A 17,075-nucleotide genomic window follows, 5' to 3' on the forward strand; every position below is an offset into this window, starting at 1 on the left:
TTACAAAAACTCTGTGTCCATTAAAAAGATTGAAACAAAAAATAGAAATGTACATAGTAAATATTAACCATTTACTGTGAACCTACGAGTCCTTTTTCCTATGCTCATATATATGTCCATAGGTATATGTAAAAGTGGAATCATACCTGTAACCATCCAGCATATTTCCAATTGTATGCAAAGCACTGTAGGATGAAATATGGGGACTGTTTGCACTTTAAAAACTTGTATTATGAAGGCTGATTTTTAAAAAATTATAGGCTGGAAAGGTACAATATGCTATGTATGTTTATATGCTGTATATGAAGGCTGATTTTTAAAAAACTACAGGCTAGAAATGTTGGTGCAAATATGCTTATAACTAAGTTGCAAGACAGGAAAGAATGGTTGAAATTAACCTTAATTTAATATTGATTGTGCATTAATAACCAGACCAAATTTTGGAAATTCTAACTTGTTCATAATGTGCATATACAACATGAGTTTTGGCAGAGTACGTGGCAGCCACATGTCTTCCCAGAACACTGAACTAATCCTTAGTAAACTCTGGTAACTCTAACTTTAACTTATGAACACCAAATTAATAACTCTTAAATTTACGTATTTGTTATTGGTAGTTTGCTTTCAGTTTCAGGCAGTTGGAGCTGGCTTAAGTACAAAGGAGTTTGCGTGGCTAATGCGAGTGGGAAACTGGAAGCCTCAGGGACAGTAGGACTGGGCTGCGTTTGGACTCCTTTCCTCTGTGTTTCGCTTTACCCTCATGGTTGCAAAATAACTACCAGCAGCAGCCAGGGAAATGTGCTTCCTTGTTAGTAATGTCCAGAGAAAAGAGAGTAGTCTCAGTGTTCTCTATTAAAAGTAATACTGTATCAGAAAGGTTCAGGAGCTCTGTCCTTGATTTCACTGGCCAAAATTGAGGAAAAATTTGAAATGAAGTTCACTTTTGAGCAAGTCACTAGCTAGAGGGATGGGATTAATCATTCAGTCTTTCCTTGTCTTTGCTCTTATTCAGCTGGGGAGAGTTGCAATGGCAACCAGCAGGTACTACTACTACTATGTAGTTCTCAGTCAAATGTCACAATCAACAGTAGCAGCAATTTTGAATCTGTTCTGTCCCGCTAGTGGCATGAAGAAAATACTTTGGCAGTAACTGGTATAATGAGAAGTGGGCTGAGGATGGACCCTAAGGAACACTAACGCTTAACAAATAGGGCAAGAGGCCGGGCGCAGTGGCTTATGCCTGTAATCCCAGCATTATTTGGGAGGCCAAGGTAAGTGGATCACTGAGGTCAGGAGTTTGAGACCAGCCTGAGAGATGGTGAAACCCCATCTCTACTTAAAAAATACAAAATTAGCATGGTGTGGTGGTGCACACCTGTAATCCCAGCGACTTGGGAGGCTGAGGCAGGAGAATTGCTTGAACCTGGGAGGTGGAAGTTGCAGTGAGTTGAGATCGCACCATTGCCTGGGCAACAAAAGCAGAACTCCATCTCAAAAACAAACAGAACAAAAAAAACAGAGCAAGAATGAGGAGCCTGTGAATACGTTTCCTGTTTATTCCATATTGTTCCTTTGATATGGAATTAGACAATAATGAGGACTCTAGGACTAGAGGAAATGCTGGAAACACGTTAAAGTTAGAAATCGAGACTTGAATTTATTCTTTAAGTAAAAATACATCTGTGATACAAGCATTTCCTCATTTAAGATAATAGCAAGCAGAAGAAAACAAGTTAAATGTAATTATTTTTTGTTTCCTTCCTCCTATGTAAAGTCAAGAATCTGACCTTTGAGTAAATTTCATCATGTTTTTTATCATAAAATAGCTTATGAAATAAATCCTGGGAATAAGTAAACAAACACTTCCCTTTGAATTTCCTGGAATGGTTTGTATTTTGTTTTTTTAAATTGTGGCTGGTCTTCAGATTCACTCAAAATATAATTTTAAAAGTCCATTTTTTTCGGGTGTAATGCTGTAGGCATTTAGCAATTTATTTTTAATTATGGGCTTCAGAAAACTATTCGGTTTGCTTAAATTCATCAATTTTAACAGCATATGGCATGTTTGATTTACCCAGTGGCTTTTCTTCATTAAATCTGTGTGTCTCTGGTCACTTTAATTTCACTAGCTTAGCTGTTTCTTTGAAGTGTTGCCCATTAGAATTATGGAAAGAAAAGAAATATGGAAGGAGTTGTGATTGGATGTACTGAGGTTAAAGGATGAAATGAAAGGTGTATCTTCTAGTATATGAAGGCACTATGGTTAGATACTAAGGACTGCATTCTTGTATGTTTTTTTAAAAAAAAAATCTTACAAGTAGTAAGCATTGTTAAAATTTATTACTCAAACTTCATACTCATCTTTACATACATATTATGTTGCAAAGAATTATTCTCTTAAAAGGAATAAATGGTTAGGTTTGCTGCCCTGTGTGGGAAGACCTCAGTGATTGGACAGAGATAGTGATTAGTAATACATTATGAATGGTAGTGGATTGAATGTTCTATGTGCAAGGACCCTCCTGTCCCTGTAAACAGACATTTTATTTTCCCTTGGTGCTTTACATGTGTAGGAATGATAGACATGCTGAACTACTATTTATCTCTGCATATCTTTTAGACAGTGAGATATTAGCCAACAGACTCAATTCAAGACATCACTGGGTTTTTTGCATTTTATTTTGCTACTGTTCCTCAACTAGTTCCAAAGAATGGGATAAAGCATTACATTTTCTGTTTCATATTTGTCTTCTCTGAAGTTTGACACTGTAAGTCATTGGTTCAGAATCTTCTAGGGGTTTGTTAAAACACAAATTGCTGGGTCCCCCACCTCCAGAGGTTCTGATTCAGTAGGTGTGGGGTAGGGGCCAAGAATGTACATTTCTCGTAAGTTTCCAGATAATGTTCATGATGCTGATCCAGGTACTGCCCTTTAAGAATAGCTACTGTGTACTGTTGATAATAGCAAAGCCATTGTGTCAACCGAGGTGCCCATTAATGATGAATAAAGCAAGTGTGGTACACAGATAACCATGGAATACTACACAACCATAAAAATGGATACAGCTGGAGGCTATTACCCTAAGCGAATTACTGCAGAAACAGAAACCAAAATACTACATGTTCTCACTTAGAAGTGAGAGCTAAACATTGGGTAGGTACCACACAGATACATGGATAGGAACAGCAGACACTGGGGACTCCAAAAGGGTCAGGAGGAAGAGGAGCAAGCGTTGAAAAACTACAGATCAGGCACCGTATTCACTGTTTGGGTTATGGTTCAGTGGAAGTCCAAACCTCAGTATCATGCAATATATCCAGGTAACAAACCTGCACATGTACCCTCTGAATCTAAAATAAAAATTAAAAATTTACAAAAAGAATCGCCATTGTGAAAACTCTTATTTCTGGTTTTTTTTTTTTTTTTTTTGGGAGATGGAGTCTTGCTCTGTTGCCAGGCTGGAGTGCAGTGGCGTGATCTCTGCTCACTGCAACCTCTGCCTCCCAGACTCAAGCATTTCTGCTGTCTCAGCCTCCCTAGTAGCTGGGTTTACAGGTGCACGCCACCATGTCCAGCTAATTTTTGTATTTTGATAGAGACTAGTTTCACCATGTTGGCCAGGTTGGTCTTCAACTCCTGACCTCAGGTGATCCGCCTGCCTTGACCTCCCAAAGTGCTGAGATTACAGGCGTGAGCAGCTGTAAAAATTCAACAATTTTAATTAAATCAAGGAACAGTCATATTAAATTTATTTAAGGAGAAGATGCATAGCATTTACTACTGTTTAAATTAGACTTGGTATTGGTTGTCTCTCTTCTCTCTCTCTCTGAATGTTACTTACTACATTAGGTGACCCACAGGGAATATTCACTTACAATTTTATTTACTACTGTTTAAATTAGACTTTATATTGGTTCTCTCTTTTTTTCTCTCTGTCTCTGAATGTTACTTATGACAGTAGGTAACCCATAGGGAATATTCACTTACAATTTTATATTTCTTTAGTCAAAGAATGGTTACCACTTGGTGATTGGCATTTTGTAACTTTTCACAGACACGTTAATTATTGCTGTTGGGCTGAAAGCCACTTTTGGACTAGCAGAAAATACCTTGCTTTATTTTGTTTAACATTTCAAGCAAAGATAAAATTTTTAAAAAATTGTTTTTAACTGAGAGAACATAATTATTATTTCACTAAATGAGTATTGAAATTTTTAAAACCTGTCTGAAGCCAGTACAGCCTCTTTGCCATTGCCAGCTGTGCATGTTGCTATGGAAACTAAGTAGAGACTAGCAGGATTACTGTTTTGAGGACCACACCTGGTTTATTTGCATCCAATATAAGTTGGGTAACATTTCAAAAGAATAAGAGGTCTCAAGATGTGCCAATGGACAGTGAGAAAGAGCTTGTTAGTTTACAACCATTATATTGGAAGGTCGGGTAGATTTTTCTTACGGGTTACGGTTCCTACTCAGGAGGGTTTAGTGGATTTGTTAAAAATTTGTTTTGCGTATTTATTTCTCTCAATGTCTCACTATTCCTTAAGGTGCTTTTCGGTTTTCTGTGCTTTTTGCTTTAGGTATTTCTTACAATTTAAAAATTCTTTTCATTCTCTTAAAATATGTACAGTTTTTTGTTTTTGTTTTTGAGACAGAGTCTCACTCTGTTGCCCAGACTGGAGTGTAGTGGTACAATCTCAGCTCACTGCAACTTCCACCTCCCGGGTTCAAGTGATTCTCCTGCCTCATCCTCCCAAGTAGCTGGGATTATAGGTGTGTGCCACCACACCTGGCTAATTTTTGTTTTTGTTTTTGTTTTTTTGAGAGGGAGTCTCATTCTGTCACCAGGTTGGAGTGCAATGGCACTGATTTTTTTATTTTTAGTAGAGGCAGGGTTTCACCATGTTGGCCAGGATGGTCTTGATCTCCTGACCTCGTGATTCGCTGGCCTTGGCCTCCCAAAGTGCTGGGATTATAGGCATGAGCCACCATGCCCGACCAACAACTCTTTTTTTTTGAGACAGTGTCTCACTCTGTCGCCCAGGCTGGAGTTCAGTGGTGTGATCTCAGCTCACTACAACCTCCGCCTCCTGGGTTCAAGCGATTCTCCTGCCTCAGCCTCCTGCGTAGCTGGGACTACAGGTGCTTGCCACCACCGCTGGCTAATTTTTTGTATTTTTAGCTTCACTGTGTTAGCTAGGATGGTCTCTATCTCCTGACCTCATGACCTGCCCACCTCGGCCTCCCAAAGTGCTGGGATTGTAGGCGTGAGCCACCATGCCCGATGCCCGGCCTCAACAACTCCTTTTTAAGAAGACACTTTGAACTGCATTTGATTTTGTTTGCACCATTGCACCTCAGCTGTTAGTTCAGATTCATGAAATGGGAACATCACTGAATGTATAGAAAAAAGTTAGGTGAGCCAGTTATGTGAGCACTGAGTATGGATATGTAAAATTTACAGTTTTCATTAATTAGTTATGCTGCTCCATCAGTTACACTGACTCATACCAGTCATACTAATTAGTTATGCTAAATCAAAAGTAGCTGTAATAGTACGAGTAGATAGTAAATAAGAGTCATAGCATGTACCATTTCTTCTTTATTGGTTGAGGCTGTTTGAATTCTGCTGGTCAGGATTTTGAGGCTTCATAACAAAGAGAGGAATGGTCAACCGGTGATAGTGGATTTTCATACCTGTGTGTACCAAGTACTGATCTTCCTCTTTTTCTAAATACAGAATGTAATCTTACGTCTTTTTTCAGAATACTTTACATCTATAGCAACCTGTATGGATCTATTGCTATCTATATCCTCTATCTATGTATATATATAACAACAGTAGATACTTGTATTGTATATTGCGGGGAGGTTAATGTCAAATTTGGAGATCAGGGTTTTTTTTTTTTTTTTAATGTTAGTAAAATGCACCCTTAGAAAAAAATCTAAGTAGGCTGTTTTATGCAGCTTCATGAAAGAATGGCACCATACAATACATGTTCAAAGAACTCTCTGATTTATCTCCATGTTCCTTCAGTAAGGGCAGGTACTAGTTATATCTGTTTTGTAGGTGAGAAAATAGGCCCGAGAGGTGCCTGCCTAAGGCAGCTCATCTGAATGTGCCCTGGTGAATAGTCCAGTGTCCCCCACTGTGTGTAATTGTTCTCTCTTTAAGTGTTAGGTTATTTTATACAGCTTACTCAGTTTTGCCTTTCTCTCTTTTTGTGTTCATAGACTGGAAAAGTAAGAAGAACTTCCCTGCCTTTTTAATTACCAAACTACTCTCAGTTTTCAATGAATCAGTTCAAAGAAAGAATGCAGTCTTTCTATACCTGGTAAATATTTTCTGCTAAATAAAGCTATTAATTTAGTAGCATCTGATAAATCCAGGTGTTATGATTGCCGTTAATTTTGTGACTATTAAAATGACATCAAATATGTATTTTTATTTTTAACTCTGAAATTTGTTTGATATTTGTTGATATGATGGAGTGATGCTTGGGATGACTGTGATCCAGCCAGCAATCGAAAATAGTTTAGGATTGGCCCTAGTTCTTAGATTAGACTCTGGTCTCTTTTGAAAAAATTGTGAAATTAATGCAAGCAGGGTATATAAATATGTTTTTACATCATCCTTATTCTGTGATAATTTATCGTTTGCATTAATCCCTGTATGGTAGTTTAATAGAAGCACTGTGTAAATAATAATTTCATAAAGTTAATATAGTAATTAGAATATATAGTATACATTTTACCATTTTACAAATTACCTACATGAAGATTAAAGAAGTAATTATAGAAGTTCAGCTAGCTAGTGTAGAACTGAGGTAGACTCTAGTTCAGCATCTACGTCTGACTCCTAGTCTAGTGCCTTTTTTAGATTTTTAAGTACTTTAAGTATACATATACACATCTAAGAGAATAAACAAACCATAGTGATGTTTCACATGGATTTTTCTTTTATTGTAACTTACAGTGTTACAGTTAACAGTATTAACAACCATTAACTAACTGGTATGTGCCTTTGAAACTTTTATATGTATTGTTTTATTTAAGCCTACGAAGAACTCTTGAGAGGATTACTGTCCCTGTTTTACAGATGAAAAAAACTGAGGCTCAGAGAGGCAGTCATATAGCTCAATGTGCTAGAACTGGAGTTTAAACCTAGTTCTCTGTTATTTCAAAGCATATTACTAAACTGTGAAGCTTGCTTATTTTTTAAGTTAAAATTTATATGATCACAAATTCAACCCATCTCATGTTAACTAACACTGATTATGGAATTATTTCCTCTCTTAATTTACCTATCTAAAAATCTTTTTCAGATGTTTTGGAGAAGCATTTTGGAGATAGGTGAGGTAACGTTGAGAAATCATATATTCCTCTGTAATGATTTTAACTAAGGGAATCATACTATTTTTATAATGTAATTTAAAGATACGAATCTTACTCCGTTTAAAATGTTTATGAAATATTTGTTATCATAAACTAACTAATTTGAGCAAGTCCAATGGGATATTTTGTGTGACTGAACATTTATCTCATGTTTTCACTTTTTATAGTTGATCATCAAGCAATAATTTATTTTTGCAAGCATTTTAAAAACACTTCAAAATTAGCTGACACCTGTAATGAAAAAAAATTGATGTTATAGAAAGAGTGTTATTACATTTCACGTGTCTGACTGGCCTTGGGGTAAATACAGGCTTATTATGAATGAAACTAATAATAGCCAGAATGTCTGAGTTTGCCAAAACCGGGAGAATCTTTGCTTTAAAACCTGTCTCATTCCCTGAAGTTCACCTTTCCTTAGGAATCTTTCATTAAATTACTCCTACCACCTGACTGGCCAAAAGAGGGTGGGAACACAGAGAATGTAGGCTTTTTTTTTTTTTTTTTTGAGACGGGGTCTCTCTGTCACCCAGGCTGGAGTGCAATGATGAAATCTCCACTCACTGCAACCTCTGCTTCCCAGGCTCAGTGATCCTCCCACCTAAACCTCCGGAGTAGCTGGTATTAGAGGGGTATACTACCATGCCCAGCTAATTTGTGTGTGTGTGTGTGTGTGTGTGTGTGTGTGTGTGTGTGTGTATGTATGTATGTGTGTGTAGAGAGAGGGTTTTGCCACGTTGCCCAGGCTGGTCTTGAACTCCTGAGCTTAAGCAATTTGCCTGCCTCAGCCTCCCAAAGTGCAGGGATTACAGGTGTGAGCCACCACACCCAGCTGAATGTGATATTTAAAATACCTCTTTTAATAGCTCATGTAACAGTTTATTCCTGGTAAGGTATGGAGATGTTATAACAAAGAATTTTTACTTATGTGCATTTTAACCTATGCTATTCAAAATGAGAAATAAGGTACGTTAGATTGCCTGGTGCCGCCTTTCTATTTTGGGCAGTCATATTTAGGACTTTATACAAGATGAGAAGCATTAACAGATATTACTTTGATATTACTTTTTAGTAAAACTCTTTTGCCTAAAGCTGATAAAGATGATGCAAAATTAATTGACATCTGTCATTATGGAAAGATTACAAAGTTGACTACCCTAAGTATGCTTCTACTACTCATCCTCTGAGTAGAAGTACAGGAGGGTGGGGCAGGGCTGGAGGGACTAACATTTCCTGGAATTCCTACTCTGCTGGGCACGTGCTAGACATGCTCACATGTGTTCTTTCATTTTTAGAATACATAGATGTGTAGACGTATAGAAAGTAGGGCAAAAAGAAGAAAAGCATTTTGCGTGGGATTATTCCTTCTTTTTTTTTGAAGGTCAGCTTGTTAACCCTCCACGTTCTTTTGTCATTTGCTTTTGGCAGCACCAAATGCAGTTGATTATTTCCAGTCTCTGAATCACAACTGCCCTGGATTGCTGTACAGTGTTCACCTGGCCAGAGGTGCTTCTTTTTTCAGTTTTCAGAAGACAACATTTATACTTTTTAAAAAAATGTTATTTGAGGATTGAAACATGAGGACAAAAACAGGTAAAAGAAAACGAACTAGTACTTCAGACATGTTCAGATAGTACTAACACTATTAAGACTCTGTTCTTAACTGTGTACAGTAAAGATGATTTTTCTGGCCTGTGGATTACAAGTCAGTTAAAAAGCATGGAAATACTTGAGAATCACTTAAAAATTTTTTCTGGTACTAGGAGAAAAATGTGAATGATTGTATTTATTAAATATTTATTAAGAGATAATACCATTATTTTTATAATTCCTGATTACTTTCAGAATAACATTTTAATTTTAAGGATAATCTTGGGAGACAGCATAATTATTGTCATTTTTCAAATGAGAAAATTAAGTTTCACATGTTAGATTAGTTTTTTAGTAATGCCTTAACAGGGTACCACAAACAACAGAAATTTATTGCCTCTTAGTTCTGGAGGCTAGAAGTCCAGAATAAGGTATTGGTAGGTTTGGTTCTTTCTGGGGTCTATGAAGCAGAGTCTGTTCCATCCCTGTCTTCTTGTCTTCGTCTGTCCTATGTCTGTCCCTGTTCAAGTTTCTCCCTTGTATAAGGACAACAACCATACTGGATTAGGGGCAGTCCTATGGACCAGATCTTAACATTTGCAAAGGCCTTCTTTCTCAATAAGGTTGTATTTACAAGTACAAAGGGTGTAAACTGTAACATATTTTGGGGAAAGACACAGTTCAATCCATAACAGATGTTAAGTCCTTTCCTCTCTTAAATAGTGTCTCTTAAGTAGGACAGTTCGACATAGCACATTGTAGTGCCATTAAAATGGTAGTTTTAAAAGAACATGACAATATATTTATAATATCACATTTATAATTTATTTTCTAATATTGTCTTATGTCTGAGGAGATTTTATTTTAAATTAACTGAGTTTCTAAAATATTAATAGAATTTTGGGTTGTAATGGTTTCAGACTTTTTCTTCAAGTAATAAGTAAGTGATGACACCAACTGTGTAAAGATGTTCAAAACCCAGGCACTTAGATCTGGCTTTAAGTCTGAACTTCCATTAATAAAATGTAGACCTTTAAAATGTAGGTTCCTCTATACAATCTTGAAATGTCTATCAGGATACTGTTTAAATTGTTGCAAGAGCAATCTGACAGTGGATTATGTATACATTTCATATTTCTGTAAGAATTGTGGTCTTGCCAATGTTAATACACATCTCGTGACTAGGGATTTCTGAGTGTTGGAGAGGTCAAAGCTACACTAGGATAACTAAAAAACACTGTATAGTGGTTTGTTCATCTGTTTCCTTTTTCTTCGCTGTTTTTCTAAAATTTCAAAATAATTTCAGAATTACAGAAAACATGAAAGAATAGTGCAAACAACTTGTCTCAGAACCTTTTTTTTTTTTTTAAGACGGAGTTTCGCTCTTGTTACCCAGGCTGGAGAGCAATGGCGCGATCTCGGCTCACCGCAACCTCCGCCTCCTGGGTTCAGGCAATTCTCCTGCCTTAGCCTCCCGAGTAGCTGGGATTACAGGCACACGCCACCGTGCCCAGCTAATTTTTTGTATTTTTAGTAGAGACGGGGTTTCACCATGTTGACCAGGATGGTCTCGCTCTCTTGACCTCGTGATCCACCCGCCTCGGCCTCCCAAAGTGCTGGGATTACAGGCGTGAGCCACCGCGCCCGGCCCATCTCAGAAGCTTTTGAGAGCAAGTTACTGAATTGATGCTCTGTCACCCCTAACTACTTTAGTGTTCCTGCAAATAAGGACATTCTTCTACATAGCCACAATACAAACATAAAAGTTAGGAAATTAACATTGATAGATTACTAATCCATAGACCATATTCAGATTTTGCCACTTGTCCCCAAAATGTCCCTTACACCAAAATAATCCAATCTAAGACTGCACGTTGCACGTTGCATTTATTTGTCGTATCTCCTTACTGTTCTTCAATCTGGAATAGTTCCTTAAGTCTTTTTTATTTCTAGAATCATGGCACTTTGAAAGCATACATTTTATGGAATGTTTTTGAATTTGGGTTTACCTGATGGTTCCGCATGATTAGATTCAGGTCATGTCATACATCTTTGGCAGGAGTATCACAGAGCGATACTGCATTCTTATTGCATCCTTTCAGGTGGTGCAATATTCTGATTTTTTTTTTTTAGACGTAGGCTTGCTCTGTCACCCAGGCTAGTGCACAGCAGTGCAATCTCGGATCACTGCAACCTCTACCCCCTGGGTTCAAGCAATTCTCCTGTCTCAGCCTTCCGAGTAGCTGGGACTACAGGCACACACCACCATGCCCAACTAATTTTTGTATTTTTAATAGAGACAGGGTTTCACCATATTGGTCAGGCTGGTCTAGAACTCCTGACCTCAGGTGATCCACCCGCTTTGGCTTCCCAAAATGCTGGAATTACAGGCATCAGCCACCATGCCTGGCCTGTTTCTTGACTGATTAAGTTAACTTTGATCACTTAAGGGGATGTTTGTCAGTCTTCTCTTCTGTAAAGTTGTGCTTCTCTTTGTAATTAGTAATTATTTTATGGGGAAACTGTAAATTTTCATCACCAAATTTTCACTTACTAGATTTCATAGCCAGTCTCCCTCCCTCCCCTCCTCCCCTTTTCCCCCCTTTCTTCTATCATCCCTCCCTCTCTCACTGTCTCTCACCCTCTTTCTTGACAGGGTCTCACTCTGTTTCCCAAGCTGGAGTACAGTAGCACAATCATAGCTCACTGAAGCTTCAAACTCATGGGCTTAACAGATCCTCCCACCTCAGCTTCCTGAGTAACTGGAACTACAGGTGCATGCCACCATACCTGGCTGACTTTTAAATTTTTTGTAGAGATGGGATCTCACTATGTTGTCCAGGCTGGTCTCAAACTCCTAGATTCAAGTGATCCACTTTAGACCTCCTAAAGTGCTGGGATTACAGGCATGAGCCACCCATTCCTGGTCTTTTGTTATTTCCTGACAGAACTGATACTGTGATGGTTTTCAAATATTGATTTCTTAATTAGATTATTTATTCTACATTATTTGGCATCCTACTGTAAGGAAAAGCTTTCTCTTTTCTATATTTATTTATATCTGTGTGGACTCATGAATTCCTTTAAGTAGTAGTTACAATTCATTATTTTTTTCTTGTCCAAATTGTCCAAAATTTGGCTAATGAGAATCCCTTCAAACTGGTTTTGTGTCTTTTTCACATATTCCTATAATTTTTTAAAGTACTTCCACTAACAGTTTTTGTTGTTTGTTTTGAGAATCACTGTTTTTTTAATAGTAGAAAGTAGCATTTAGAAATCAAGGTCTGGGTGCCAAGTGTGCTCATTGCTGTAGGGATATTATTGCCCCCAGGCACTCTAGAGAATAGAATATATGTATATGTGTGTGTATTTTACTTAAAGCTATATTTATTTCTGCATTTGTATATTTTGAAAACCATTGACTTTATACCAAAACCTCTAATTCCAATTTAGTATTATACAGTTCATTCTAGTTTTTTCTCTTTAAGGTTTTAGTTCTTTCTTCCAACAGTGGTGCACTTAGCTCTCATTATCCTTAAAATACTTAACTATAGTCATCTCTCTCCATATAACCGATCTCCTGGTTGCTGCTACCCCCTCACTTTCCTAAGCTTGGATGCCTGCCTTGCTCAGCCCCATCTAATGGCTTTTGGGCTGAATTATTTAAAAAAAGTTCATTTTTTTGACAAATATTAAAGTAAATTGGACGAATTTGCTTCTACTCCACCTTTGGTTAATTTGCTTCCTCTATTCTTACTTATTTTTAATTTGGAACGCTATTAGTTCCATGTTGATGGAAATTCTTTAAGTTTTTTTTTTAATTAAGCATAATTAGGCATTTTATATTATCTTAATCCTACTCTTAGGTGCTGTTACATTTAAGATGTTAAAGATAATTAGCTGGCTAACTAGAGATGCTCTGAACATTGATTATTTTTAATTTCAAGGAATATAATCAGCTTAAAATAATTGCTTTTATGACATGAAAACATTCCATCATTTATGAAGAACAATAAGGACTTTTTGATGTTTTTAAGTCAATTCTGGTCTCATTTACCTCAGCCCTAAATTCTTTTCATACAACATTATTTATAAACAATTAATGCCAGATTATAAGATGAATTCCAGAAAACTCAAGGAGTTATTATCTGTGTGAAGATGATTTATATGCAGATTTTTTCTTATTAGAATGATCTAGGGACATTGATTAACTTTAGAATTTGTTAGCAAGTTATAAATAGCAAATATAAAAAGAATATTTAACTCCTAAACTGTTAAGGGGGGAAGAAAGAGGCATAAAGAAATTACATTTAATGTAAACTAGGAAAGAAGGGTAAGGGAGATCAATAACAAAGAAGAACTAAAGTAAATAAAAACTGTAAAATGACATGATGGGAAAAGGCCAAATATATTAGTAATCACAACGGAAGTAGTAAGTGGGTTAGACAAACCTCTACTCAGATTGGATTTTTAAAAAATGAAAATCCTATCTATTTCTTTTCATAAGAGACATACCTAAAACTAAATGACACAGAAAAGCTGATTAATGAATCTATGGAGATGGGGCTGTTATAACAGTAAGTTCTGAGGCCAAAAAAGGGAAGGTAATTTTAAAGTGATAAAGTAACAGTTTACCAAGCAGAAATGTCCATGTACATAAAAATATGTAATGTAGAATGCCCAATTAATAGACCAAGATGACAGAGATGTTAGGATTATCTGACAAGGATTTTAAAGCAGCTGTCATAAAAATGCTTCAACGAGTACTTATGGACACACTTGAAACAAATGAAAAAACTGTGCAGTCTAAGCAAAGAAATGGGCCTCAGTAAATAAGAAATATTAAGAAAAACTAAATAGAAATTTTAGAGCAGACAGCTACAATATCTGAATTAAAACTCATTGTGTAGGCTCACAGCAGAATGGAGGAGACAGAGTGAAATGAAGATGGAACAATAGAAATTACCCAATCTGAACAAGAAAGAGAAAAGAGAACAAATAATAGTAAAAGAACGCTCAGGGACCTTTGGGACTACAACACAAAGATCTACAACAGAAGTTCTAAGTTGCTGAGAAGTACTTTGAAACAGTAGCTGAAAACTCCCCAGATTTGGTAGAAGACAAACCTATATAGATCAAGAAACTGAGCAAATTTCAAACAGAAAAATTTAAAAAAAAATCTTCCAAGACGTGTTATAATAAAACTTCTATAAACGAGAGACAAAGGAAAAACAGCAGAGAGAAATGATACCTTACCTATGGGAAAACAATTCCAGGGATAATAGATATTTTATCAGAAATCATGGAGGCCAGGAGGCTATGGCATGGTATTTTTCAGGTACAGAGAGAGCTCAAACTCCCCCAAATCTATATTTAGCAAAAATATCCTTCAGAAATGAAGGGGAAATCAAGACATTGTTAGGTGAAGGAAAAGGAAGGAAACTTAACCTCTAGCAGATCTACTCTGGAAGAATGGTTAAAAAACAAGCAAGATACCGTCACGTGCCACATAGCAGTGTTTCAGTTAATGATGGGCAGTGTGTGTCGCTGAGGTACCGTAAGTTACAATGGAACTGAAAAATTCCCATCTTAGTGATGTCTTGATGATTCTGGCCCTGTGTAGGCTCGTCTAGTTTGAGTCTTAGTTTTAACAAAACAAAAAAACTTAATTAAAAAAAATTTGTAAATAGAAAAACCTTATAAAAAGGATGTAAAGAAAGAAAACATTTTTGTGCAGCTATACAATGTCTTTGTATTTTAAGCTACTATGGGTTATTGCAGAAGCAAATATATATATATATATATATTTTTTTTTTTAAACAGAGTGTCGCTCTGTCACTGAGGCTGGAGTGCGGTGGCACAATCTCAGCTCACTGTAACCTCCACCTCCCAGGTTTAAGGGATTCTCCTGCCTCAGCCTCCCAAGCAGTGGAATTACAAGGGTGTGCCACCACACCCAGCTAATTTTTGTATTTTTAGTAGAAACAAGGTTTCGCCATGTTGGCCAGGTTGGTCTCGAACTCCTGACCTCAAGTGATGTGCCCGCCTCAGCTTCCCAAAGTGCTGGGATTACAGGCATGAGCTACCACCCCCAGCCAAAATTTAAACTTTTTTTTTTTTTTTAATGAAACGTTAATAAAGTAAATAAGTTACAGTAAGCTTAGGTTAATTTATTATTCAAGAAAGAAAATATATTTTTATAAATTTAGTGTAGCTTAAGTGTATAGGCTTTCTATAGTCAACACTAGTATACAGTAATGTCCTTGACCGTCACATTCATTCACAACTCCCTCCCTAGCTCACCCTTAGCAATTTCTAGTCCTGCAAGTCCCATTCATGGTAAGTGCCCTATACAGGTGTACCATTTTTAATCTTTTATAGTGTCTTTTTACTGTACCTTTTCTATGTTTATGTATGGTCAGATATTCAAATACCACTTTGGAAATACTTGTTTAGAAATAAAAATACCATTGTGTTACAATTGCCTACAGTAATACTAACGTGTACAGATTTGTAGCCTAGGAATAATGGGCTATGCCATGTAGCCTAGGCGTATGGTAGGCTATAACATCTAGTTTTGTGTAAGTATGTTCACACAGTGATGAAACACGTGACACATTTCTTAGAACATAGCCCCATTGTTAAACAAAGTATGACTATACTTGGTTGTAAATCCAGCAAAACATGTACGGGATTTGTATGCTGAGAACCACAAAGTGCTGATGAGAGAAATCAAGGAAGATACAGAGTAAGGGAGAGATACACTAATTCAAGGATTAGAAGGCTTAACATGGGAAAAATCAGTTCTGCCCAAATTGATAACGTACTTTCTGTCAAAATTCTCACAGACTTTTTTCTAGACATGGAAAAGATTATTCTAAAATTAATATGAAAATGCAAAGGAACTGAAATAGCTGAAAACGTTTTGAAGAAGAATAAAATAAGAAGAGTCAGTTACTCCAGTTTCAAGATTTATTATGTAGCCACAGGAATCAAAGTTGAGAGTATTGGTGGAGGGATTAACACAGATCATTGGAACAGAATATCAAACTGAGAAATTGACCCAGAGACATAGAGCCAACTTACTTGTGACTAAGGTACAAAAGCAATTCAATGGAGTAAGATAGTCTTTTTGACAAATGACTGAAGAAAAAAAACAAAACAGGAACTTAACCTAAACCTCACATCAAAAAACAAAACAGAAGAAAATCTTCAGTATGTAGGATTTGATGAACAGTTTTTAAACATGACAGCAAACATACAATCCATAAAAGAAAAACTGATAAATTGGCTTATCAAAATTAAAATATTTTGCTATGTGCATACCTCTGTTGAGGATGAAAAGACATGGTCCACAGTGGGAGAAAATATTTGGAAAGAACATACCTGACAAAGGACTCTTACCTACAGTATATAAAGAACTTTCAAAATTCAACCCTAAGGAAACAATTCATTAGAAAATGAAATTTTTGGATTTTTTAAGAAAAATTCAAAAGAAAGAAATAGACATGTTGCTGAAGAGGCTGTATGGATGACAAATAAGCACATAAAAGGCTGTTCAGTATTACTAGCCATTAGGGAAATGCAAATTAAGATCACCATGAGATATCACTACACTAATAGAACAGTGAAAATTAAAAAACAGTGGCAGTAGCAAATGCTAGTAGATTTGGAGAAGCGGATCTCTCTTCCATTGTTTGTGGGAATGTAAAGTGGTACAGGTATTCTGAAAAATATCTGACACTTTCTTAAAAAACAAAACAGTTCAGGCATGTTGGTGCATGCTTGTAATCCCAATACTTTGGAAGGCTGAGGTGGGAGGATGGCTTGAGCCCAGGAGTTCCAGACCAACCTGGGTAACATGGGGAGTCCCCGTCTCTACAAAAGTAAAAATAGCCTGGCATTGTGGTATGCACCTGTGGTCCCAGCTGTTTGGTAGGCCGAGATAGGATTGCTGGAGCTCAGGAGGTTGAGGCTGCAGTGAGCTGTGATCACACAACTGAACTCCAGCTTGAATGTCAAAGTGAGATCCTGTCTCCAAATAACAGCAACATCAAAATCCCTAAACCTGATACAAGTAGAGTTTGGATAT

The 17,075-nt window shown here is 36.7% G+C and overlaps 1 protein-coding gene across 9 annotated transcripts in view; it reads left to right on the forward strand.

Annotated features, from left to right (window-relative positions):
* POU2F1 (POU class 2 homeobox 1) overlaps positions 1–17,075 on the forward strand; it is a 196,423-nt gene that overhangs the window by 77,075 nt on the left and 102,273 nt on the right. For 3 of the 9 annotated variants that reach the window (XM_064370594.1, XM_064370603.1, XM_064370595.1), the window contains exons 2-3: positions 6,236–6,336; positions 7,327–7,354. The exons of 4 other annotated variants lie outside the window; for them this stretch is intronic. In XM_064370594.1, the coding sequence (XP_064226664.1) occupies positions 6,236–6,336; positions 7,327–7,354 (129 nt within the window). Of the gene's footprint in view, positions 1–6,235; positions 6,337–7,326; positions 7,360–17,075 lie in introns of those variants that run through there. 2 more of the 9 variants (XM_064370600.1, XM_064370599.1) reach the window with 2 other exon arrangements.

This window comes from Aotus nancymaae, unplaced genomic scaffold (assembly GCF_030222135.1).
Source record: "Aotus nancymaae isolate 86718 unplaced genomic scaffold, 86718_ANA_hifiasm-v0.15.2.pri h1tg000108l, whole genome shotgun sequence".
NCBI classification, from domain to species: Eukaryota; Metazoa; Chordata; class Mammalia; order Primates; family Aotidae; genus Aotus; species Aotus nancymaae.